Below are 26,680 nucleotides of genomic sequence, written 5' to 3' on the forward strand. Positions count from 1 at the left end.
AATTTGTATGTTCCATAATTTTTAAATTCACATCCCCTCATAGTTTACATTCATTTATACATACAATCCATAATGCGTTGGTAAAGTTGTGAATTGATAATTCTATTTACTTTGCATGTTGTGAACCGTTTGACGAACAAAAACAATAAGCAGACTAATAAAACATATGTGATGATGAAGTTAGTATATGAGTGAGTGATCACGTGGCTTTGTCCGGTTTCCTCGAGGCGCTCGTTGAACCACGTGACGCAGCTCTCCGTGGTGTCAGAGTGAAGAAGAAACAGGTAAATTCAGCCTCTCTCTCTCGGCTCGTTTTCTACTTAACACTTAGCTGGACCCACCCGGGGATCACCGGGACCGTAGCCCGTCCCGAATCCAAGTCGACAGCGAGAGGCGCTTACCGACCGTATGTGTAGCACTGTGTGATATTGAGCCGGGTCTGTGGTCAGTAGCGCCTCGTATTTATTTTCCTTTCATAGGCCCGCAGGCCTCAATCGCGCATCGGTGTTTCCTGTGTTTACCACAAGAGTACCAGATCACAACCGGGGCCACTTTCTAGTTCTGCAGCGGTTTATGGAAGGGGCTAAATTGCTAAAGTGGCTAACATCGTTTCACTGTAAATGACGACGTTACTTAGGTTAGTTAGTGGGTAACTCGTTGGCTTTGTAATTGCGTTTGAGTTAGCCGCAGCTCGATGAGTATTTGTGAGTTAATTAACTTGTTGGCTATGCAGCCAAGTGAGCTAAGCACGGCGGCTCAGCTTATTTTGAGTTAGCCGGTTAGCGGCTAAAGTTAGCCTCGCCTGTCGCCATGAGGTGAGGCTGTGGGAAGCGGAAGCCCCACCGCGAGCCTCGGACTGGATGTTGCTGTCCCCTCCAGTGCGTTAGCTGGCAGCTAGCCTCAGGGCCATGTGGCTGCCAACACACGGACGGGATGTAACCTACAGGCCCGGGCGTTAGGCATGTTCCTGGGCTAGTCTGGAAGGGTTTTACGTAACATTTGCTAGATAAATTAGGACTAACAGAAGAAATCTGGGTTAACAGTTTGTTTGCAGTGATGTACTGTCAGCCTGAAGTGTTCATATGTAGACCATCATCCCCCCCCCTTTTTTTTTTTTTTTTTTTACTGCATTAATGTTCTAATCAATTGTAATCAATATTCATAAACTTCCAGCACCATTCGCGGTTTACCTTTGGAACCACTTGGCAAAATTTGGCACCTTTTTCGTATTAGCTTTGTCATTTACTTTGACATAATCCTATTCAATATCATTAACGTTTTGCTTTATTAACATATTATGTGATGATGATGTACACATGTCCTGCTCCTTCTGAGATCAACGCGATAATTGAACAGTGTGATGTCATCAAAAGCATCAATAATCATATTCTACTACTTAATAATATGCAAGCCCATGGCTAATAAAAAAAGGGGTGTGGTTTTTAAAGAGACTGAATGTAGCTGTAATGGACAATCAATCTGTGTAGTGTAGCATTGAGCTCTCAATAACAGCAATATCCCTTTTTTTTTTTTTTTCAATCAAAATATTTTCTACCATGAAGTTCAGCAGGTAAAAGTAGCCTTACAAAAATTATCTGGTCTTCAGAATGACATAGAATGATGTAAATTCAGCTAGTTGAGTTAAAGGTTTCGCTCACACTTGTGTAGTGAGCTTGATTCTATTAATGCTGAATTTTACAATAATGCATTACAATTCATGAATTGACTAAAATGATTGAAATCACGTGACTACTTCTGTAGCAACCAGGGATAATTTGGAGGCTCTAGGGTCAACAATTGGCACATTTTAAATGATTTAAACCTGGCCTGCAGAAGGTTTCAAAAACTAAAACCCAGAGAATTTATTTCTTATACATTTTTCTTGGGGGGGAGGAGTTGTGTAATATTTTATTTTTACCAGTTGAGTTAAAGTAACGCATTATTTTTTGGACAAATTTACCACAAACTAACAGTATTATTGTTCAATACAATACTGTCTTTTCTTGTAATTTATTGAAATGGTAAATATTGTCTAATATGTAAAATAATGCTGTTCTGATGTGTTTAAAGCACTTATTTTGAGTTTGTGGATTAAGCCTTGGGGAACCAATGTTGGTGACACAGGAAGGAAGGGAGAGTTCGTTGATACACAAATGAAACGGGGGTACATGGGACAATAGAGGTTGGGATTGGGAATCACTGCTATAGACTGTAATTTTTAAGTGATAAATGAGCAAAATATTATTTTCTTAATCTGCTTCTCTCACTGATTGTAATTGATGTTTTGGCAAAGTTATGCAGAACCAATGCGACAACAGGAAAGATGATCATATTCTTTAAGAAGTTGCTGTGATTCAAGTTGACCTAAGGTGAACTGTCAGTCTCAATAGTTGGTGACACACCTGTGCTATCTAAACACCCGTGAAGCTATTTTGGTGCAACGTGTTGCATCACAATCTAGAGGAGTAAGAGTTGGCCTCTTCTCTGCACTGGTTATCTTGGTGTATCGCAGCATGTTGTGCACAGTGGTGTTCTTGTTTCCTGAGCCACATTCACCACCACTCGCCTCAGTTTCAGACATCTTGTTGAGGCATTGTAAAACACCCTTTGTCGACACTTGAATGCATCTCTGAAGACAAAGGTGATTCCAGTGTTGGCTTCCTCACCACCAATTGGTTTCCAGTAGGGCTTAGGTAAACAATTATTTTAGTAATCGATTACTCAATCAATTTTTCAACCAATTAATCATGAGAGAAATCACACATTTTGTCGACTTGATGCTTCTTGATTTTGTTTAAATCATTTTGAGCTCTTTTTATTGCCCCAAACAAATAAACATACAATAATCTAACATGAACTTTTAGATAGGTATTGCCTAAATAAACGCCTAATAAGCCGCAACATTACCGAAATAAACACAGCCACAATGCTAAACCCCCAAGTTCAATGATAAAAAAAAAATAATAGAATTTGATATGCAAGTTAAAAAGCAAAACAAAACTTTGAATTAGAATTTTTCTGGCTGTAATAATGTGCAGTGCTTGTAGCTATGATGTTGGGTTGTTTTTTTGTTTTTTTTGTCAAACTTTTTTTTGTTGAAATTCAAACATGGTGTACATGAAACACAGAGCTGTTCAGACAATGGAAATAAAGGACGTTAGCGCAGTCAACAGCCACTCCTTCAAAGGTAGAGTAATAGTACACATACAAAAACAAAGCTATTGACTACACATGGGAAATGAGTAAAGCGTGGACTTGCAGCAGCAGCCTGTGCTATAGTACTTATCTTTTTTCTTTTTTTATGTGCCCATGTACAAACAAAGAATGAACAAACACACTCTTGTAGAGCCATTTTTTAGTGGTTTATCAATATTTATGTCATAAAGTGTCCACAAATAAACCAGTAAACTAGATGAAATCACTGTGATGTCATTTAAACGTCACCAGTTGTTACGATGACCATTTGAAATAAATAATACACCCTCCGGTAAAGTGCCTCCAGCCTGTGGTTATCATTCTCTTTTGGTATAAAAATGTCTTCCTTCCTGTTTTTCATTAACCCTCAAGACCGTGAACTAAGTTCAAAGGAAGTGTGTCGTGGTCTCACACCTTAGACACTCGTGGTCTTTTTGTTGTTGGTAAACCTTTGGCGCTAGTTAGCTAGCACTCAACTGACTATTCCATGCTTCTTTGGGTAACCATGGCAACAGTTCAAAAGCTGAAGTAGGGACAGCCGTGCTTTATTCGAATCAGTCTGGATGCAGCAAAGAGCGAAAATGAGGCTATGGTAACACTAACTAAACTGATAATTTGCATCCACTGATTTTCTGAACCGGTTTAATTGACTAATCGATTCCAGACAGTGTGAGAATGTCGCTTTTAATTAGAATGAACTGATTAGATCAGATAAATGTCTCATCTCTAACGCCACTCTTTCTATCCATTTTCTCTGCAGGTGTTTTTCCTTGTAAATACTGTTATTTGTATATACTGTAAATGATGACGTCCATGGGCAGCAACCGAGCCCGGGGCAATTGGGAGCAGACACAGGGCCAGACACAAAGCCAGACACAGCACAAGCAGAGGCCTCAGGTACCCTCACGCCCCTACATTCATACACAGAGGAATGCCTTTTCTTTATCGAGACCTGGTTTCAGCCTACGAAGAGACAAAAAACAGACAGCAGTTTTATATTGTATTTTATTATTCTTTCAATCTATACTGTAGTCATCACCTCAGACTCATTTAAATTCACCTGCTCACTGCACATAGGTTTGACACCACACCTGAGGATTTTTAACAGCTCGCTACAAGGATCTTTCTTTGTGCATGTTAACAAGAATGCAAATAATTTTTTTTTTTGTGGTGTTCATTGATGCAAATATGAGATGTGTTGCTCCTTGGAACAGGCCACCGCTGAGCAGATTCGACTCGCACAGATGATCTCAGACCACAATGATGCAGACTTTGAAGAGAAGGTCAAACAGGTTAGGATATGCACATTCTTTTAAGTGTTGCTTTCTTTTTCATCTTTGTGTACCTGCGCAACCTTGTTTCATTCTGCCATTAACGTTGTAGTGCCAATGTATAGTTTTGCGTTGGATCGCGTGTCAAACTCAAGGCCTTGGGGCCAAATTCGACCTGCTCGAGAAAGTAAAAATGTCATCTCAGCTCCCTCCAAATGCTAAACATTCAATTAAAATCCACAATATTTGCAGAGCTCAGTTTTACAGTTCTTTTATCACATGAAGGCAGCCATTTTTAATTTCAAATTGTTGAAAAAAAACTAAATTTTTCTAAAATGTGGCAAATTTTCCTCAAAATAGTCTATGAAATTTCCCCAAATTCCCAAAATCAGGGGAATTTAAGTGAAGATCCTGCAGGGACTGATATACTCACATACTTTATCATTTATAGATTATTTATATGTGGAAGCGCAAACCAGGGCACATTGTTAACTTTGCCCCATTTTCCACCTAAAATCTGTGGCCCACTTGAGCTCAAACTGCTCCGTATTTGGCCCCGGAACTAAAATGAGTTTGATACCCCTGCTTCAGATGGATTCCTCTAATTTTCAATCATGAAAGTTTTGTAGAATTTAATTATATATTTTTTTATAATGCAAAGCTCTATTTTTTTTACATCACTGTAACTGAGTTTTAACTCTGCATGAGTATTTTAATTTATTCAGTTACTTTAGCTATAAACCATCCTTTTTTTTTAACATTAATGATTAAGCCCAAGTTAAGAAGCGATGTTGAAATGCCATTTGGGTCATATGCGTCATTAAGACCTTTTAATACAAGGCTGTTGTGTGTTTTTTTGTTTTTCAACTGCTGTGATGTGCAAGTATGATATCAAAAGATGGTGTGACATGATTATTCACACCTACTTTTACTGGCAAGGCTTGCTAATGCTCAAACCTCCTTTGTGTATGCGTGTGTCATATTGCTGCCCATAATCAGACCTCTTTGTAACAGTTATTAAGAAAAATTGGGACATCGTGCTCTATGAAGTGTTTTCTTTTAATTTCCAGCTGATGGACATCACAGGCAAGGACCAAGATGAGTCAATGATCGCACTGCACGACTGCAACTGGGATGTCAATAGAGCCATCAATGTGTTGCTGGAGGGAAGCCCAGACACTGTGAGTATTGGTTCTGGTTTTGAAAGGAATCGGACAAATTATCCAAATGTTCCCACATAGTGGACTTTAAAGATGAGCAGGAGTTGTTACCAGATGTTACAGGATATGCAGATGAGGGGTTGTCAGGATACCAACTCGGTGCAGAGAGGACCAAGACTAACAACTGATTAAAAATCTTCTCACGAAATATCAACAGCAGAAATACTTTTTGTCATTTGGTTATGTACAGTGTGTACTTGATGGCACAAAGTTGATCTGTTGTCTATAGAGGTTTTTAAATATCATATATTTTAACTCACCTGTACTCATACCATCAGTAAATGAGTTATGAGCCTAAATACTGCCATTGACACTTGTAGTGCACTGTTGTAGGTAGAACAACATTGTGATGCTATGTGCCTTTCTGAAGGACTCCTGGGAAATGGTGGGAAAGAAGAAAGGGATGTCTGGCCAGAAGGAGACCAGCCAGGCAGAAATTGGTGAGGAAGGAAAAGAGAACAGAGAAAAAGGTGGCGAAAAAGATGTAGCACGTCGTCGAGGTGGAGCTCCCCGGAAAGGCCGTGGAACCAGCAGGGGCCGCGAGTGTGAGTGAACAGAATTTGATCTGGGATGCATTATTGCTTTTTGCATCTCTTCTGTTTCTGCCATTAAAGTAAGCTAAATGTAAAAACTTTTTTTGTACTAAACAGTGTTTGCAGAATTGTATGGACAGTATGGGATGAGGACTAAATGCAATTTTGGAAAATGAATTTGTTGAAGATGCATCAGGAAATACAATCTTTTTGGTGCAACTATTTGATTGTAGAATAAGGCACATTTGCCTTGTCTGAATGTATTGAGTATTAGTTTTGTTTTTTCCTGAATTAGTGTTTTATTGTTATGTGTAAGAAGAAGCATATGACTAAAGTAGGCAGACTAATCATTTAGTGTTGGATGGTTTGAATCAGGTCAGAGTCCCTGAAGTGTCACTATTATATTATTTTTTTTCTCTCACTGAAATAGGGCTGGGCAAAAATCAATATCGAATTTTTAGATAAAAACAATTTTTATTTTGCAAATTCGAATTAAAAAAAAAAAAAAAAATTTAAAAAAAACCCAAAAAATTTTAAATTGTTTTCCACCATAGTTTTTTCAAACTTTTTTGCATTACGTCCTTGTGGAATGCAAAAAAGTAGTGATGTGAGCCAGCCCCATCTTTGTTTACATTTGTTCACTCTTTGAGTAGGCTATATGTGTGCCACAGGCATGTTTATTTTTTTATTCACACTATGCTGAGTTGCTACGGGAAGAGTTTATTGTTTTATAATTGTAACGTTATATGTTATAAATATGTAGTTATCTGATTTCTTAATCAGAAAATTGAAGCTACTGTGAAGTTTCTGTTGCACTTTAGCTTAAAAGTTAAAGCTTGAGCATTTTGAATGACAGAGCCTCATTTACTTTTTATTTTGGGAGTGTTCTATGTATTTTAACTCTTGGGAACAATCACAGAAATAAAGTTACTTAAGACGATATAGCTGCAGTCATTTTTAAGTGCATTGAAAGAAAAAAAAATCGAAACTAGAAATTTTCTTTAAAAAATTGTAGAATTTTTTTAGGCAAAATCGATCCAACACTACACTGAAAACTAAGTTCCAACAACAATTTTGTGGTAAAACAACAACATTTACAATAGTAGGTTGTGTTTATGTACACGATAAATAATTAAGTACAAAATTTGAAGTAGTATATTATTAAATATAGTATGTTTATAGTTACTTTATATATCAGGACCATGTCTTTTGTGATGTGAGGTTTTTTATTATCCTGTCCAACATAGTAACACGCTGCTCTTACTTTGGTGTTCTGCTTAAGGAAGTGACCAACTTCTGTTAGCAGTGATGCTACACGTTATTAAATGTGTTAATGTGATTAGTGTGTGGAGCTTTTTGTGTGCAGACATGTCGCATACAAATCACTCACTTTTAACTGCAACCATAACACGCCCATCTGTAACAGGAAGTGAAGTATGCCTGCATTAAAAATCAGTTTTTTTTTTTTTTTCAAATTAAATCAAACTTACCTTTCTTCATGGGGAGTCCATGTCACACCAATGAGGAAAAATAGCTGTTTATTACTGTAGTCCACTGCCCTAAACACTGGGTCAGTGGTGCAGCTGCCAGTATGCAGCTTTAACGTCTACATAACGTGAGGGTGGAGGAAATGTGATGCAGCCACATTAATCTGTGACCGCCTTAACCTAATTTTGTGTTCACAAATGAGATGAACAACATTTTTGAATTACTCTATGGAAGCAAAGTACAATATGCTGCCTTTAGCGTCTACAACAATGTCAAATTTAGCTTGTGACTCGGTTCAGAAGAAAGTCCTAAATTTAAAAAAAATCCAATCTACCAACAGAAATTAAAATGTTTAGTGATAAGTGTGGTGGTTGTTCAATGAAATATGAAGAGTCTATATCAAAGATTCTGTCTTTTTTCTTTGCATATATGCAGTCCGAGGTCAGGAGAACGGCTTAGATGGAGGAAAAGCACCAGCAGGTGTTGCAAGAGGAGCAGAGAGAGGCCGAAGGGGAAGAGGCAGAGGAAGGGTAGCTGTTGGTAAGTAATCCTATTATTTCTCCCTGATGAAGAAAATGGTTTTAATTTAAAAAAAAAAAAAAAATGTTGCCATCTTTGTTTTTTGAATAAATAAGTCACTTTACTTTTATTTGCAGCAGTGACTGGGCGGCGAGGTGGCAGATTTTCTGCGCAGGGAATGGGGTAAGACCCCTTTTGTCATTTTGCCATTTGCTGCAGAATCTGGAATGTGGAAAAGTTTCACCTAGTTTGACATTTTTTTAATACGTTAACTTCTTAAACATATCACAGGTTTGTGTGTTCACATTGGCTCGTTTGTTTTGGTGTACTTTTTGTTGGGTGTTAAATTTGACTGATACTCAAACACTAGCAGTTTTTGATACTGCACTGCCAGCATTCCCAATTTCCGCTACTAACATTTAGTTCCTTATTGCATTTTTAATGTTACATTGGTCTCTGATAAGGTTCAAAGTCTCTCTCAAAAGGAAGCTCCAGTAAAGGGTGTTAATTTAGTCATTTTATAACTGATAAGATCGTGGTTTAAGTCGATAGAATAAATATTTAGTGCATTTCTGCTTGTTCTCAATAACTTGTGTTTTGAAGATCCTATGCAGATATTTGGATTATTTTAATTATTATTTTGTAGGAATTTGTTTTCAAATCAGGATATCATGTATTATTTGCAAAGAAAAGAGTCCATCAGTAACTCATAGGTGTAAATCAATCATTTAACAGCAGGTCGGTCAAATGTGGCACCATGAAATTGAAAAAAAAAAATGTCTCCTTCAACTTGGGAGTGGAGTAGACATTAGTAACAAGAACGTATGGAACTCAAAGAACATTGACATTTGTCGCATAAATGTAATTTTAGAGGCTAAAATACTATTGGCTTTAATCTTGGCTAGTCTTACTTATTAGTGGGTACTTCTGCAGGATGTAAGAGCTGGATTTCTAAAGCTTTTTGATTTATAGCAGCCATTTAGAATAAAGTTAGAATCCCATCAATTAAGTAGGTGCACCTTAAAAAATTCTAGAACTACTGAAATGTCAGACAAATGTGACCTTAAAATAAATTGCCTCAATATTTGCCTCTTAATAGAACATTCAACCCTGCTGATTATGCTGAGCCAGCCCAAACAGAAGAGAACTTTGGGGGTGGCGGTAGCTGGGACAACACGGGAAACATGGAGGTAGAAGAGGGAGCGAGTAAGTGAGACCATGCTGGATTATTCTCTAGTGTTCCTCTGCTTTGAGTTAAAAAAAATATACGCATTGTTATTAAGAATTATTCTAAAAGCAGCTTTCTGACGCTGCAATGTTATTAACTGAGATCGTCTCACCTCGACTTTTCGCTCTAGGACTGGAATATTCAGCAGGAGAGGGAACGAATTACCCACCCAAGTTCGACTCTGCTCCTGGTAACCCTGTATTCAATCCTCGTTCTGATTAAAAGAACCCTTTGCCCAGTGGTGGGATACTAAACATGTTTGCTTTGATTCTCAGGTGCCTGGAGGTCTGCTACAGAAGAGTGGGGCACTGAGGAGTACAGTGAAGATGTGAGTTTGTCTTCAAATATTATCATGATTTATGATCCAATTAATTTCAAACAGATTCATCTGTTTTAAGGGTTGTCTCTGGATCGTTACTAATCTGACATTGTTAACCTTTCCTTTGTTTTTCTCCAGCTCTCGGAGCCAAAAGTATTCACAGCTTCCAGCGTTGCGTCATTGCCTCAGCCTCAGGAGAATGTGACCATCACCAAAGGACAGAGGTCAGATGCTTTAACTTGCTTTTACTTTGTCATGCTTTTTTTTTCAAAATTTTAGTTTTTGTTCTAAAAATTAGTACAACTCTACTGGTATTATGAAAATTGTTCCTAAATGTTGCTTGTTTTTCATTTTTTTTTACTCAAATGCAAATGTTGCCTTGTAAAATATTTTAGTTGCTGTATGGTTTATTAATAAGGCAGCTAACAAGTAAAATCAGTCTCCACAGTAAATATTGCAAATAAATTACAATAATGTTTTGTAGAGTTAAATAAAACTCACCTGAATTAACTGCATTGTTACAGAATTGACATTGCTGTGCTTCTGGGGAAGACTCCCCCGCCGTCATCCTCTGAGACAGAAAATGCCCCCATGGAGGCCTCCCAGCCCCAATCCATGTCCCAGTCACTGGTTTTCAGCAACTCTAAGCAAGGGGCGCCACTTTCACAAACATCCTCCAGCACCCCATATACCCAGCACAGCATGGTAAGATTTACTAAAAAACAAACTCCTAAAGCCACTTTTCCTCCTCAAAGGAAACGATGAAGCTCTCTACATTGTGCCGTTTTTTAAATGTGTGTTGGGATGTCATGACCCTGCAGGTCAGCATGCTGAGCAAGGGCTTTGGTGAGGTTGGAGAGCCTAAAGGATCGAGCTCTGGCACTACTGGCTCCCAGTTCCTGGAGCAGTATAAAACTGCTCAGGCTTTGGCCCAGCTGGCCGCCCAGCACTCCCAGCCTGGACCTCCTAATACATCCTCTCCATCCTGGGACACCAGTGCCAACTCACTGGGGCAGTACGGTCGGTTGCTTAGGTTTCACTTGAAGTCACGTAAATGCAGCTTCAGCTCATGTGATTAGCTTTTCTAACTTTGTCCATTTATTTTCTGTTTTCCTCTCATTGTTGTTCAGAGATGAAAACTCAGCCGGATTCAGCTCTCCATTCGCCCTTTACGAAGCGGCAGCCCTACCAGGCCGCCACCTCCACTTCGTCCATGTTGGATGTATTCCTGCAGGACAAAAGCCTGCCTCCTTCATCCTCCTCTTCGTCCTTACAGCAGCAAACATCCTCTCCTCATGTGGTGCCTCCCCCTGCTTCGTCCCTTCCTAAAATGCAAACGGCCTCCCCTCTAGTGCAGCAGGTTTCACCAAGCTCGTCAGACGCCCAGGGCTCCAGTCCACTTCCTCTGCAGCAGCACAAGCTCAAGCAGCAGAAGAAAAGAACATCCATCACAACAAAGGTAACATTTAACAGTCTTAATAAAGTAAATAGGTTTTCTAATGTACATCGTCAAAATTTCTATTAAAAAACTCTTGATTGTCCTCAGATTCCAGCGATGGCGGTGGAAATGCCCGGCTCTACGGACATCTCGGGCCTCAACCTTCAGTTTGGAGCACTGCAGTTTGGGTCAGAACCAGTAATACCAGAGTACGAGTCTACTCCCACCACCACAACCGGAAACCTGGTCCAGAACAGTCTTTACACAAGCTCAAACAGGTTTGTGTATTGCGAATGGAAACATTGGTTTTAACATGCAAACGTCATGTAGATGTAGTCGACTGTTTAACTTGGCGTCCTGTAACATCATCAAAGTTATTACATTAAGTGTTTTATTACATGTTTTCAAACACCATCTACCGACAAGGATATGTTTCAATAGATGCATGCAAACATTCAGAGAATTTCTTTAAAATGGAATCAAATGAATGCAGAACAATGGCTATTAGTCACTGTACCTACAGCGCTGTTCAATAATAACTCTATAATATTAATTACACGTGGCCCCACGTTGTTAGTTTTTATTATCGTGTTACGTGATGGATATCAAGCCAAACAATCCAGACTTTAGGTGTCTGACATCCACCTATTGTCTAGTGTCAGTGTGCCCTCAGATGTCATTTATACTCATCATTTCCACAAAACAATCCTAAACTTGTTTTTCATATTCATAATGTCTGCAGTGAGGTGACCCCGGCTATGCCGAACTCCAGTCAAATGGACATGTACGATCAGAGAGCGCAGCAGACGAGACGTTACCCTCCATCTGTCGGCTCCTCTCCTCAGAAGGACATGCAGCCCAAGGTGAAGATAATTACTCTGTTTGTCTCTGGAAGGAATTATAAATTTCAAGTATTAACATATTACTATTAAACACCAAGTGTAGGACAGCAGGGACCCGTCTTTACACAGCAGTTTAAAGAGTCTATTGAATATTTAAAGTTATATATAAACTCATAATTGTTCGGTTGGTGTTGTCGTACTTTGGCCCACAGCTTTTCACGGAAGTCTACCAGAATAAAGCAAATTACCACACTGTATAATTATTATGGTTTAAAAGTTCTACGCATAGTAAATGGGACTCGAGACTGCAAAGAATGACTAGATTTTGTCTTTTCTATGTACAATGTTTATTTAGCATTATATAAAGCTTTTCTTAAGGCTACGGATTTAAGCTTTTCTATTTATTATAACTTGTTTAAAAAATGCTGCTTCCATTTGTTACAACAGCAAATTTGAATACATTTTAATAGGATACTCATTTTAAAACCATTGTGCACTCTTTAAATGCCCAATTCAAGGCATTAGCACACAGTTATTGTTTTATTTTTTTTTACTCTAAATAAAAGAAGGAATTTAAATTCAATCCTGCTTTTACTGAAGTTTGGGCCTGTCCAACCCAACACTTCTGAAATTTTAAAACTTAAGTTTAGTGTATTAAAGGACAAAAGACGTAGGGATTAAAGTGTGTGCCATTGTTCTCCATGGGGGCTCATGGTGCAGATGGTAAAATTAGTCCATCCTGCTGAACTGATTTTAATGCTATGTGTTTCAAGTGTCCGTTGCTGGGACAAACTTTGCATGCCATCGTGCTGCCTGACAACTGTTTCTAAGAACCTGTCAACTCAATTTTTTATGAATGGCTTGTTGCCATAGCAACTATGAGCTCACCTTTATTGTTGGATTTCCACAGAATGGATTCAGTTCAATGCAAGTGGCGCAATCTGTTGAAGGTAGGAGTCGAATGAAAGATCGTGACACGTTTTTCTATAAATGTCTCGGTGCTTTTTTCCTCTAAAGTCTCGTTTCTGTGTGTGTTCACAGCTGCAGCAGGTTCTGCAGTGTCAGTGAAGGCAGCGTCTGATTCAGTTACGCCAGTACCCGTTTCTAGTATGGTAACCATGATGGACAGTGGCTCAGGCCCCACCTCTTTGTTAACCACATCCAATCAGACGTCCCTGAGTGCTCTCGGGCACAATAAAGAGTTGCCCCCGAGCAACCTCCCCCCACCTCAGCACAACAGGTGAGATGAGGTTCATCTGTTTAAAGTTTTACATTCTGAGCCCTTTGTTAACCTTTATATCGTAATCTGAAATCCTTGTTGCAGCTCCCATACATCTCAACCAAACAGCCTTGCACAGTCTTCAGCTCGAACGTCTAATTCCAGTTTACTGGTGAGTGCCTTATGTCAGGCGGTAATATTACACAGTTTTAGATCAGAAAGAAATCAGAATCAGAAATGTTTTTAATGGCCATGTACAATTTTAAGGACAGTACAAGGAATTTGTCTTGGTAGTTGGTGCACAAAACAAAAAAAAAAAAAAACAAAGAACAACGCAGCAACAACAATAATAATAATGATAAATATAAAGGATGAGGGATAAATAAAGGATAGATAGAGAATAAAGGATATATATATATATATATACAGTGCAGCAGATAATGTCATCATGGGTGGTGGTGATTGGGTGGGGGGGGGGGTTCATGTGGATGGTGGCAGAGGGAAAGAAGCTGTTTTTGTGTCTGGAGGTTCTGGTCCTGATGGACCGAAACCTTCTTCCAGAAGGGAGAGTTTGAAGCAGTTTATGACCGGGGTGGGAGGGGTCGGCCACAATCTTTCCTGCACGCCTCAAAATCCTGGAGGCGTACAGGTCCTGGAGGGAGGGCAGATTGCAGCCGATGACCTTCTCTGCAGAGTGGATGATACGCTGCAGTCTGGCCTTGTCCTTGGCCGTAGCTGCAGCGTACCAGATGGTGATGGAGGAGCAGAGGATGGACTGGATGATGGAGCTGTAGAAGTTCACCATCATCTTTGTTGGCAGACTGAACTTCTTCAGCTGCCGCAGGAAGTACATCCTCTGCTGAGCTTTTTTGATAAGGGAGCTGATGTTCAGCTCCCACTTGAGGTCCTGAGTGATGATGGTCCCCAAGAAGCAGAAGTACTCCACAGAGCTCACTGTAGAGTCTCCCGGGGTGAGGGGGGCTGGGTTCTTCCTGAAGTCTGCTATCATCTCTACTGTCTTTAAAGCGTTGAGCTCCAGGTTGTTCTGGCTGCACCAGGACACCAGCCGGTCTGTTTCCCACCTGTAGTCAGACTCGTCTCCATCAGAGATGAGACCGATGATGGTCGTGTCGTCTGCAAACTTCAGGAGTTTGACCGACTGGTGAGAGGAGGTGCAGCTGTTGGTGTACAGGGAGAAGAGCAGAGGAGAAAGAACACAGCCCTGAGGAGATCCAGTGCTGATGGTCCGGGGAGCAGAGATGGTTTTTTCCCAGCTTATCGTGCTGCTTCCTGTCAGACAGGAAGTCTGTGATCCACTTGCAGGTGGAGTCTGGCACGTTCAGCAGGGGAAAGCTTGTCCTGAAGGAGAGCTGGGATTATAGTGTTGAAAGCAGAGCTGAAGTCCACAAACAGGATCCTGGCGTAGGAGCCTGGGGAGTCCAGGTGCTGGAGGATGAAGTGGAGAGCCAGGTTTACAGCATCGTCAACAGACCTGTTGGATCTATAAGCAAACTGCAGGGGGTCCAGGTGGGGGTCGGTGATGTCCTTGATGTGGGAGAGCATGAGGCGTTCAAAGGACTTCATGACCACAGATGTCAGAGCGATGGGTCTGTAGTCATTAAGTCCTGTGATCCTCAGCTTTTTAGGGACAGGAACGATGGTGGAGGCCTTAAAACAGGCTGGTACGGTGCATGTCTCCAGTGAGGTGTTAAAAATGTCTGTGAACACTGGAGACAGCTGATCAGCACAGTGCTTTAAGGTGGAAGGAGAGACAGAGTCCGGTCCACAAGCCTTACGGGGGTTTTGTCTCCTGAAAAGTCTATTTACATCTCTCTCTTTGATGGAGAAAGGTGTCTCTGTGGGAGGGGGGAGATAGGGGAGAGAGCCTCTGTAAGCAGCTGTGGTGAGACTGTAGCTTTGATGTGGGGGGTGAAGGTGTTGGAGTGAGGCTGGTCAGAGGTGTGAGGGGGGTTGGAGTCAGGTCTGTCCCATTGTCTGTCAAATCTACAATAGAAGTTATTCAGACTGTTGGCCAGGCAGAGGTAGTTAGCAGCAGCAGGGGCTCTGGGCTTGTAATTTGCCTGAGCCCTCTCCAGACAGAAGCCGAGTCATTCGCAGAGAACTGATGTTGTAGCTTCTCTGAGTGCAAACGTTCTGCTTTTCTCACCTCCTTTCCAAACGTGTACTTCGACTCTCTGTACCTGGCTCTCTCCACTCCTGAAAGCGTCCTCTTTGTCTGCCCTCAGCCCTCTGAGCTTAGCTGTGAACCAGGGTTTGTCATTGTTATAACTCACCCTCGTCTTTGATGGAATGCAGCTGTCCTCACAAAAGCTGATGTAGGACGTCACAGCGTCTGTAAACTCATCCAGAGAACTGTTCGCAGACCTGAAAACATCCCAGTCAGTACAGTGACAGTATCAGTTACTTCCTGTGTGTCTTTTGAGACTTTTCAAAACTGCATTTCCTGTGCTGGTAGATGGACACATTAGATAGACATCCAGCTCTCTAATAGTAATGTAATCTCATCAACCAACCACATCTTCCTTTCGTTTTTCTCTGCAGCACCCCGGTGTAGACGCCGACTCCAGCCTGCACTCGTCATCCTTCCCTTCCTCGGTGTCGGCTGTTCCTTCCTCCTCGGTCCCCTCATCTTCCTCCTCTGTGGCTGTTGCTCCGGTGTCCCTCGGGGCTCCTCAGGCATCCTCTGTTGGATCCTCCACAGTTTCCGCTCCCTCTGGTTTAGGACCCGTCAGCACCCTAGCAGCAATGGGCCTCAACCCAGCCTCCATGGGGGCTCCAGCTGCAGCGGTTGCAAACATGTCAGTCGCCACAGCGCCTTCAAGCATTCCCCCTTCGGCATCTTCATCTGCTCGTAACTCAGCAGCATCCTCAGGTTTGACTTGATGCTTTATAAAGAGGAAGTTAACCCAGTTTAAACTGTTGACCTTTTAAATTTCTTGCATAACTTTTTATTGTTTTTATTTTAGAATAAATGGAAATTTAGGACTTAATAATCCTTGATATATAAATAGAATACTGTTTTTCATCTCAAGTGTCTTTATACATTCTCATTAGTTTTTTTTGTTTTTATAAGTTATTCTTAGGTTAGAATGAGGTATTTCTATAAAGTTAAAGATCTTTAGAATCTACAGGTAAAAAAAAAAAATAATTCTATTAAAAAACAAATCCTTAAAGTTTCAGAGCTGTTAAGCTAATTGCATATTTAATTAACATTTTTATTTCTGTTGTGACCAATGTATTCATTGAGGAAAAAAAATCTGATTCTGATTTTAACATTTTAGCATTTCTTGTTTTGCTCTTTCAGGGAAAGCGCCTCCAAACCTGCCACCCGGAGTGCCCCCTTTACTGCCCAATCCGTACATTGTGGCTCCTGGACTACTGCATGCCTACCCTGTAAGTATAGTAGAGCTGCAACTAACGATTATTTTTGTAGTCGTTTAATCAATTTTTTTTTTCAATTAGTCACCTCGTCACGATTATTTTTCTGCTTTGAAGCAGCAAAATCCTTCCTCCTGTGAACGTGCCCCTGTTATACTATGAAAGCATGTTTTACAAAGAGGAATTAAAACAATGACATAAAACAAGTATTTGTAGTGTAGTTCGCAAAGGACACTGAAATGCTCACCTTCATGGGCGTGTCTGTTTACATGTCAGTCACGGCAGAGAGCTTCCTGGAGGCGCGGCTTCTCCAGCTCAGTGCCGCATCAAATTGGTCATCAAAGTGGGAATGCGTCATCAAATTGGAGCGAGGTGTTTGGGCTCACCCTGCAGTAAGAAAGGAGCAAATCACCCTCTAACGATTGAGGGAATCAATGAAAAAAATATATCAGCCGTAATGATGTCACTCCTCTCTCGGTTTGTGTACAAACCGGGGCTCTGCTGTGTTTCTGTTTCGGGTGTTCCTACCTCCTTCCGTGTATCTACGTCGTGCTTTAATGATTGAGAGCTGAACTTCAGAGTTTGCACCTAAAGTTTTTTACCAGTTTGTTTTTGTTGAAAAAGTCTGAAGCTTTAGAAACTTAAGGTCGCGTAAAACTTCAGTTTTTTTTCCTCTCTCCACCATTCTTCTTCACTGTTTACTTGCACAAAGTTGTTGAGGCAACTCTTCCCCTAGCAGTCAATGCAAGGTACTGCAGCAGAAACAAAGGAAGTGGCCACTGGCTTGATTTTATCATTATTTACAAGATTAAATGACGCGTCAACGCTATAAAATCTGCGTCGACAATTTTTTGTAGTAGACATAATCGAGTATTTTGTTCTCTCAAACAATACCATATCATGACTTTGTTTTGTTGCACTGTCTTAGCCTCAGGTGTACGGCTACGATGACCTGCAGATGTTGCAGACAAGAATACCGCTGGTGAGTTCTTATTTTGTCTACAGAGGTTATTCTTGTACAGCCGTTTGCCAAAACACCTTGGCATCTTTAATCATCAGTAACACTGTAGTAGTAATAAATAGTCCACATAGTGGGGCTTTGAATGGCATGCTGCATGTGAAAATTGGTAAAAAATCTGACGAGATGCATAAAGTCTTATTTCATTTCTATGTTTTCTTCTCCAGGATTATTACAGCATTCCTTTTGCAACTCCTACAACAGCACTGACGGGCAGAGAAGGCAGCCTGACAAACAATCCCTATTCTGGTGGGACCTTTATTCAATACACAGAAACTACATTAATCTTTTTTTATATAAAAGTAATATGATGTGATACTTTATTTGTTAATCACATGACCTTTTGATTAGGTTTAGCTGAATATCCTGCAGATATCAATGACAGTAATCTGAATAGTGCAGTCTCTCAAATGAAATTTATTTGAGGACATTTAGAAATGATACTTAAAAAGCTTTCCTGTCAGTGTGACTTCCTAAAAACAATGATAGACAAAACAATAGCGACAATATTACAGAAATAGATATACAGTGCAGAAAGCTCAAAGAGCTTAAATAATTATTATTCTTTTTCAAATTAAACCACCGCCTACATCTCTGACAACTGTATTCTGTACTTTCACTTTCTCAATTATAAATCTATTTCAGATAAGAAGCAGTATGACAATATCTGAGCTGATGCATATTGTCACTTTGTATTTGTAACACAGTACAACAATTTTTTTTTTTTGAGAAATATTGTCTTTAGGTCAACAGATATTTTGTGATGTAAAAATGGGGTCACGACAAGAAAAAGGTTGGGAACCACTGACCTGGAGACATTAACTCTGAGCTCAAAGTATTTCTTGTATGTGACGTGTATGTATTGTGACATGATTGGTAACTATAATCTTGTTCCCAGGTGATTTATCAAAGTTTGGTCGTGGTGATGCGTCGTCGCCGGCTCCAGCCACCACATTAGCACAGACTCAACAGAATCAGACGCAGACGCATCACACCACACAGCAGCCATTCCTTAACCCCGCGCTGCCACCCGGCTACAGCTACACAAGTCTCCCCTACTACACTGGCATGCCAGGCCTGCCCAGCACCTTCCAGTACGGACCTGCTGTGTTCCCGGTGAGTAAAGTATGATATCGTTGCAAGTTGTTTGTGATCTCACTGTGAATCATTCTCAAAGAACCGCTGTTTCTGTAATTGCTTCCAGGTAGGATCTTTTTTTAATTAATAACTACATATATTTATTAGTGGTGGGACTTGATTAAAAAGACAGACTTTAATTAATTAATCTAAATTAATTGCATAACAATATTTGGCACGAGAAGCAAAGTTTTTCCAATTTTCCTTAACAAAATAAAATTGTTAATTATTTTCATCACTGAGTTTGAACATAATTTGCAATATGAATAAGTTAAATTTATGTAAGCTACATTCGTGCTTTTCAAAACATTTTGTAAGCTTTCTAAAACAAATTTTGTGTATGTAGAGAAGTGGAAATGGTGCAAAATAGTTAGAATACCGTTTAGCATTAAGGTCTTAATGGAGCCTAGAAGAGCTTCGGTGATCGTCAAACTCTTGCACAATTTTCACTCAACTGGGCTTTTGTTTTCCATCTGGTGTGGTTTTAAAAACCTAAAATAAACACCCACAAAATACAGGAACAACTTCTCCTTTGGATTTCCTGTTGTGGTCTGGACATCAGTATTATGGGTATACCGGGAACTTGTGAAATTAAAAAGGTTATGCACTGTTTTGAGTACAAAAAAAAGTGAACTGCGTTTTTTTAAGTGCGTTATTTTTCTGTAATTAATCAAGATTAACGCGTTAAAATGCCAGTCCTAATATTTATTTATTTACAACTTAATGTGGTCTTTGTCCTCAGGTGGCTCCTACCTCTTCCAAACAGCACGGCGTAAACGTTGGCGTCAATGCATCAGCCACGCCTTTCCAGCAGGCCAGTGGCTATGGTTCCCATGGTTACAGCACAGGTGAGCGACTGAACGGGGTCGAAACTTGTTCTAAGCTTCATGTGGGATCTCCTCCATGCTGCTGCATACCTCTGTATGCAGCGTGTTGTTGCACCTTTTGTCCAAACGGTTGTTGTCGTGCCTGCAGGGGCTCAGGTTGAATCTTTGAACTCAAGTGCGGTCATCTTGCACTGATCGTGTGTGTCCTTGTCAAAGAACTAAAATAAAATGCACAGGCGGTGCACTGCAATCAAAATGCATCATAAAAGCTGTAAAGCATTATTTTGTTTGAGGATTTTTTAAAGGATTTGTGCCTTTTTAAACGTTGTAGAAATGTAGGGGCTTAAATTGGTGTCCATTTCTTCTGAACAAACATTCACATTTAGTGCATCAGCGAAACAAGCCACAGTCATCTCACAAATCCTAAAGTCACTCTCATCCGTGCTTGTGTTCCATCAGAAGTGTCATGTTTACCACCATCACTCGTTGTCTTTTTTCTCCTTTTGTCGCAACGTCTTTTTCGTCATTCTGCATCCAGTTTTGGTCACATGAGTTTGTTTTAAGTTGCACTATCTTCTGCTTCCTGCTGCAATCACACCCTTTACGCTCACCCTCCTCATCACCTTCTTCCTCTGACTCGGGTAGGATAGCAGTTGCAAATGTCAGCCTTAAATCTAACCGACAGGCTTTACCTCGCACAGACCCAACACAAACTGGTGTCGGCCCATATGATGGGACGCCTCATGTACATTTTAGTACATCCTCAGTTCTCAGAGTGAGGTTTCAGGAAAACTTCTGTCAATTGTCAGACCAAACAGACTCACATCTCAGCAAAACCTCCATTGAATAGAACGGCTTCTGACTATAAAATACAAGTAGTCAGACTCAACGGCCTCAGACCATAAAACACGACATGACATATTTTGAAGAAACTGAAAATACACATTACATCATCAATATGTTCTGCTTCAGATACGAGAGGAAATTCTAAGCGATTTTCTATTTAATTTGTAAGGTTAAGAAATATTAATGTTTCATTTAATTATGTATTTATTAATTAAACAATACGTTGAAATATCTTAACTTTTAAAAAATAAAAAAAAGGAAAAAACAGCTTTTCAACTTCGTCATGTGTACTTTTGGTCCTTCAAAATAAAATGGCATTTTGTGATTTATGTCCTGAGGCTGTTGAGTCTGACGACTTTTATTTTGAAGCCTGAGGCCATTTGATTTGACCAAGGTTTTGCTGAGACATGAGTCCGTGACAGAGGTTTTCGTGATACCTCACTCTCTAAGACCTGAGAATGTCCTAGAATGTACACCGTACTCCTGGGTTGTGCTGAGCTTGGTCAAACCTGTCCGTATGTCCCAAACGTGGATTATTTGCAACTGCTGTCTGAGCCAGGTCTGGCCTCCCTCCCCTTGCCTGGTGTGTCTAACTCTGTGGGCTGCGGCTGTGTCTGACTGTTGCAGGCTATGAGGATGTGGGCCAGGCTTCAGGGACTGGGGATTTCTGTAAAGGCGCATACGGCACTGCCGTGGCCGCCGCCGCTTCTGCACAAAACAAGCCAGCCAACTCAGTCACCGGGCCTGGAGTCGGTGAGTGTCGCCAAAAACAGAGTTGGAAAAGAAAAGCCCTCAATCTGTCACCAAACATCCCTCTGTCCCTTGTGCTCCTGCTGCTTCGCTTTAATCAGTTACGAACACAAAGCTTTGTCACATGTTCTTTTAAGGTTCGAGTCAGGGTTTGTATTGTGGGTGTGTTAACTGTGGACAAATCTAGGATGCACAATTTTGACAAAAAACCTAATTGCGTTTTTTCTGACAGATATTGCGATTCGATTTACGATTTTTAAAAAGTATTTTGTACATTTAAATACATATGCGTTTTTTCCACATCCTTTTTTCAAATTCCATTTTATAAATAAATATTCATTTTTTTTCTGAAAATGATAGTTTTTAACTTATGTGAGGAAACAAAATAAATACTAATGAAAAAGAAAACTGTAATTAAACAAAATGTAAGTCAAAAATAAAAATGTAATTTAAAATAATGAGTAAGATACAATTAAAATGTAGATATAAGTCGTTCTGACGGATTATTCTGATTGCTCATTTTTAATTATTCTTGTCATATAAAGATGTAAGTGAGCAGCATTAATGTCACCCAATTTCTCCTCAGGGATCAATGGTTTACTGAATCTGAGCAGGTTTATTAAGTTTTGATCAACTTAATTTAAATTAACCTAATTTAAATGATCCTGATGACATCATTCCAGACCGTAATGATTAAACAAAATGAAATGGACGAAAGGATGCATCAGTTATTTCAGAATATTTTCAAGTATCAGAAGTTATCATCAATCTACGATGTTTCAGGCTCTACAATCTCTGGCATCGATGGTCTCGCTACAACAACAGAACAACGTTTCCCACAGATTTTCTGTAGCTCTGATTGTTAGATGTTGTTTAAACGCTCTGAGCTGGTAAAACTAATGAAAGCTGCTGCTATTTTCACGGAGCCCAACAGCGCTACACGAGAAACAGACGGAGCTTTACAGACACGTTAAAGTTAAGCGGGCACTGGTCGGCTCTGATTTAGGAGTCAGTGATGATTTGTGTAATTTTTTTGGCAGTTTAGACGATGGTGTTTGAAGCAGCTAGGATGGCCAGGATGAGAGCGGGAAGGACATTTCCGCATAAACAGAACATTCTTTTCCTCACGGTGACGGCGTTTCAACCCGATTCTGCCCATTTCCGCGTTCAACAGTAGATTTAGTTTTCATTTGTCGATTCCGTGATTTAACGTGGATTTTATAGGGCACTTGTGTAGTTGTTGTTAGCGGACTCAACTGAGAGGTAATTGAGACTCACTGCAGTGCATACAGGCTTGTCATGTAACCATCTCTGATTGGCCAGCAGCCCAGGAAGGCGGTTCTCAGCGATTCTCATCAACTCAAATGATGGAGACGGATGAAAAAAACCTCCAGCATCTGAGGTTACGTTATTGCAGTAGTCAAAACCTCAATATTGGCGTTTAAGGTTCATCGTTCAGCATTAGACAAATCAGTCTAAACTTAAACAGGATGACAATATCTATCACATGATGAGTTTACTCTGAGTCATGTTGTACTCCTTCCCTCATTGTGTTGCTTGCTCATTGCTCTTGTTTGTCAATGTGTGTATGCTTGTAGCTGTCCTGAGAGGGACCAACAATATATCTGCAAAATCTGATCAAACAATGAGAGGACTGTGGCTGTTTTCAGTTGAGTTAGACCAGGTCTCACTTTAACATTTAATCATCAGCACACTGATGCTTCTTTACTCAAGTTCCATAAAGAAGTCAGTGCAGAATTCTCCTACTTTGAACTTTCTCAAAGTGGGAGGACAGCTCTAAAGCCCTTTAACGCCCTCATCGTGGGATATTTATACGTTCTTGCCATTCCAATGGTTAAAAAAAAAAAAAAAGAAACTCACGAGAAATAAGTTTATACCATAATGCAAGTACACCCTTTCAATATCCTCTATAAATTAGCGGTTAATTTGGTCACAAAATGGGAAATTAACTTGATTTATATTGCAATTTATTTTTAATAACTTGTCAGACAATATATCGTCGAGCGACAAATGGGCGTAGTCCCAAACCTTCAGCTAAAAAAAAAAAAACAGCAAGCGTATTAAGGTAATAATGTTAATGTGGAAACCTGTTACAGGTGTTGGGGTCAACGAGGGTTGAGCTCACCTTTGACAGCTACAGAAGCCTCAGTAAGAAGTGGTTTAACATCTGGTTTTCCTGATGAAATTCTCTCCACACTCATGTTTAATTTGAACCATTCACACAAAGTTAAAGGCATGAAATTACAACAATATCTTTTTAAAACTGAAGCATTAAAGTCCCTCCATATGTATGGTCTATTTGACTATTTTAATTGTTTCATCTTTCAAGAATTTAAGGCATCAACTCTTAAAAAATGTATGCGCATCAACAGGAGAAGTTGGATTCCATCAGACTTACTGAGATACTGTTTTATTAACTTTCTGTATTAATCTACTTCATCTCACTCTCCTCCTCCTTTAATGTCCACGTCCAGATGTTTTCTGCTCTTTTTCATGGTTTACGTTGTTAATATTTAATCAAATGTTGTTCAGCGTGTAATTTTGAATCAATTTGCCAAAAACGTTGCCTTTGTTTCGCATTTTTTAACAGATCAGTGTCTTGTTTCTCTCTTCTCTGCAGGAGTCTCAGTGACATCAAGCAACACGGGGGTTCCTGACATTTCAGGATCTGTTTACACAAAGACACAGGTAGGAAACTATCAATCATCCCAGGTTCAGATGGACATGATTTCTCTACTGTCGGTCTAATGTTTTTGCCCCGTCTCACTCCTACAGTCGTTTGAAAAACAGGGTTTCCATGCTGGGACGCCAGCAGCTTCATTCAGCCTGCCTTCAGCTTTGGGGAGCGGCGGACCCCTGAACGCTCCCGCTGCAGCCGGCTACGCTCCAGCCCCCTTCATGCACATCCTGGCTCCACATCAACAGCCGCACTCTCAGATTCTGCATCACCACCTGCAGCAGGACGGACAGGTAGGGAACGAACTCTAATCTCTCTTTATTTTTGAATCAGACCCAACCTGACACCGAAATGACTCACATGTTTTGGGACAAAATCATGCAATTACACGTTATTTTTCACCAGAGAACAGGTGATTGAATGTCTAGAAAGTGTGACAAATATGTCCAATTCCATGCATAATCCTGTTTAAAATCTAGCGCTGTTACGGATCATGTAGCGATCGTGTTATCCTGAGACTGAAAATGCATACAGCGCTTGATCTGAAGTGTTTTTAATGAGTGGTGATGACCAAGTGGTTCAGATTATTATGACTGCATTTAAATCTGAACAGGCCCTGGTACAAAGACAGGTTTAGCTGATGTTGGTGTTATATTTATAACTGGTTAACGTTTTTTTTTACTGGTGACACATCAAGGCAGAAGCATCTCTAATCACCAGGTATTGTGCAGAACTCAAGGGTGAAAGAGGAGCTTGCATGCGCATGATTAAACAACTCAAACAACTCCTGGATTCCGAAGGCCCATCTGAAGCTTATAAAACAAAGTTAATAACAGTAGTCGACTTTATTAACGTTTTTAGGATGTCTGATCCGATTTGGGAAAGTTAAATAGCCACTAACGTCATCTGACTAGCGAAAGATGATGAGAAATGACGCTGACGTGACAGAAAATTGTAAACCCTGAAACAGAATTAGGAGAAATTTGAAACTAATAATTGGACGCCCTATAATTATAATAACCTGTAATGTGTTCCATCCCAACAGAGCGGCACTGGACAGCGCAGCCAGAACGCCTCCATTCAACAGAAGTCCCAGATCAACAAGTCTGCCTACAACAACTACAACTGGGGGGCAAACTAACATCCCACCTAGAGCCTTTGAGGTGTCCACGAGCAGGAAGAGGGTCATCCCTTTTTCCACCATCAGTCTCCACATGTAAAGCCCCTCCTCCTCTACTACAGACGTCTCTTACCCCAGCACTCCTGAAGTCTGAGGAGGTGCTGAGCTGAGAGAACGTGCAGCGCTGCGTCGCTGCAGTGCGTGGCAGCACGTAGGCGGGAGGGGGTTAGAGTTAAACTGCTATCAAAATCCACCATCAGGAACTGACATATAGAGTGTTGGGAATTTGTATTGTGTTAACCAGCCCTGTCCCGCCCACTTGTTTCTCGTGTGTGTGTGTGTAACATAGAACTCAAAGAATGAACTTCTCTTCTGCCGTCTTTATTTCCCTCTTTGTCTTTTCCACTCCTTTCTTGCTGAATGGGAGGAATGACGTAGTATCTGATGTTGGGCGACTGGTTTTCTATTCTCCCCCCACCCCCCACCACTCCTTACATTTTAGGTGAAAACTTTGCCCGACACAAAAAAAAACTTGCTGTGCGACGTCCTTTGCTTTTTCAAATTTTATGTTGTTTTAAGTTCAAAGAAGCGATTCTCTGAATTGGTAGAGTTGTGAAGTTTATTTTTTACCAAATATAGATATATTATATAAAGACATATAAGCAAGTTCCCTGGCTTGGACTGTGTGGAGAGTGTTTGTCCGTCACGTGACAGCGTGCATGTTTGTACACACGGGGGGCTATGGTTGGTTGTGTACTGGTCCCTTCCCAGTTATCCAGCACTTGTATAGTAACCGTTCCCCATAAATTCCAGATGTGATGCGTATGTTCTCACCTGTTGTGAATGAGACCATTACTCGTACTCGCCCCACCTGCCTTCTCGTGTTTTTATTTCCACCCCCCCACTCCATGGCCCTCCCCCACCCTTCCCGCTGCACCTCCTCCCCCGACAATGCCGACATTGTAAGGAAACCTGCAGCGTTGAATACTGATGGACAGAAATGTACAATGGGATTTTTTTTTTCTCCTTTTTTTGTTTTGTTTTCTCTCGTCAGTGATTTATTTCTTTTTGTACTGTGCGTTTTAAAAACTTTAAATGGATAAATTGTCTTGTACATATAAAAAAAAACACAAGTACTGTAGTCCCTGTTTGTTCCATGGCTTTCTCTCTTTCTCCTTCTTGAATCCTTGCAGCACATTTTGTTAGATTTTTTTTTTTTTTGGTTTCATATATTTTTTTTATTTTGTAAAAATAAATATTAAGTAAATAAAAGACATTTTCATCATTTTTGGATGTGAATGTCTTTTTAAAAATGTCACTGTTTGTACATACAGCAGCCTTTTTTTCCTTTAGATGCCACGAAAATCATCAAGAAAACTTTCTTATTACAATGGGAAAAGTTCCTGTATTTTAAGTTTAGACTTAAGTTATAACTTGTATAGATCTAAATAAATTGAATTAATAAAAGTTACTTATGTGCCTTTCATGTATTTTCTTACTGATTTAGATAATTTTGTATTCAAGCAGAATGTTTCTTGTTTTGATTTTTTTAAAGTTGTTTTTTTTCCCCTTTAAACTTAGTTTGTTAGATGGCACAAATATAAACCGTAGTC

The 26,680-nt window shown here is 40.1% G+C and overlaps 1 protein-coding gene across 3 annotated transcripts; it reads left to right on the forward strand.

Moving 5' to 3' along the window:
- Positions 1-216: 216 nt before the first annotated feature.
- ubap2l (ubiquitin associated protein 2-like) lies at positions 217-26,178 on the forward strand. 3 transcript variants are annotated; one of them, XM_028461054.1, is made up of 29 exons: positions 217-284; positions 3,956-4,092; positions 4,410-4,487; positions 5,537-5,647; positions 6,057-6,231; positions 8,143-8,247; positions 8,364-8,409; positions 9,326-9,432; positions 9,585-9,644; positions 9,730-9,782; positions 9,912-9,997; positions 10,298-10,478; positions 10,595-10,793; positions 10,904-11,232; positions 11,320-11,489; positions 11,954-12,074; positions 12,964-13,003; positions 13,095-13,293; positions 13,378-13,444; positions 15,835-16,165; positions 16,598-16,686; positions 17,600-17,653; positions 17,857-17,938; positions 18,588-18,805; positions 19,569-19,674; positions 21,127-21,252; positions 23,891-23,958; positions 24,046-24,240; positions 24,993-26,177. In XM_028461054.1, exons 2-29 carry the CDS (start codon positions 3,997-3,999, stop codon positions 25,086-25,088), a joined length of 3,588 nt encoding a protein of 1,195 aa, XP_028316855.1. In that variant the 5' UTR covers positions 217-284; positions 3,956-3,996; the 3' UTR covers positions 25,089-26,177. The 3 variants fall into 3 exon arrangements, with proteins under 3 accessions (XP_028316855.1, XP_028316857.1, XP_028316856.1); XM_028461055.1 differs by having other exon boundaries at positions 275-406; positions 24,993-26,178; XM_028461056.1 differs by lacking the exon at positions 21,127-21,252 and having other exon boundaries at positions 24,993-26,176.
- The last annotated feature ends 502 nt before the right edge of the window (positions 26,179-26,680 follow it).

This window comes from Gouania willdenowi, chromosome 11, assembly GCF_900634775.1.
Source record: "Gouania willdenowi chromosome 11, fGouWil2.1, whole genome shotgun sequence".
Taxonomy (NCBI): domain Eukaryota; kingdom Metazoa; phylum Chordata; class Actinopteri; order Blenniiformes; family Gobiesocidae; genus Gouania; species Gouania willdenowi.

Excerpts from the sequence above, each read along its gene's own strand:
- ubap2l (XM_028461054.1), top strand. The coding sequence starts at position 3,997 with ATGATGACGTCCATGGGCAGCAACCGAGCCCGGGGCAATTGGGAGCAG. Across the intron at positions 23,959-24,045 it reads CTGTTTACACAAAGACACAG|TCGTTTGAAAAACAGGGTTT; the intron begins GTAGGAAACTAT and ends TCACTCCTACAG. Across the intron at positions 24,241-24,992 it reads ACCTGCAGCAGGACGGACAG|AGCGGCACTGGACAGCGCAG; the intron begins GTAGGGAACGAA and ends CCATCCCAACAG.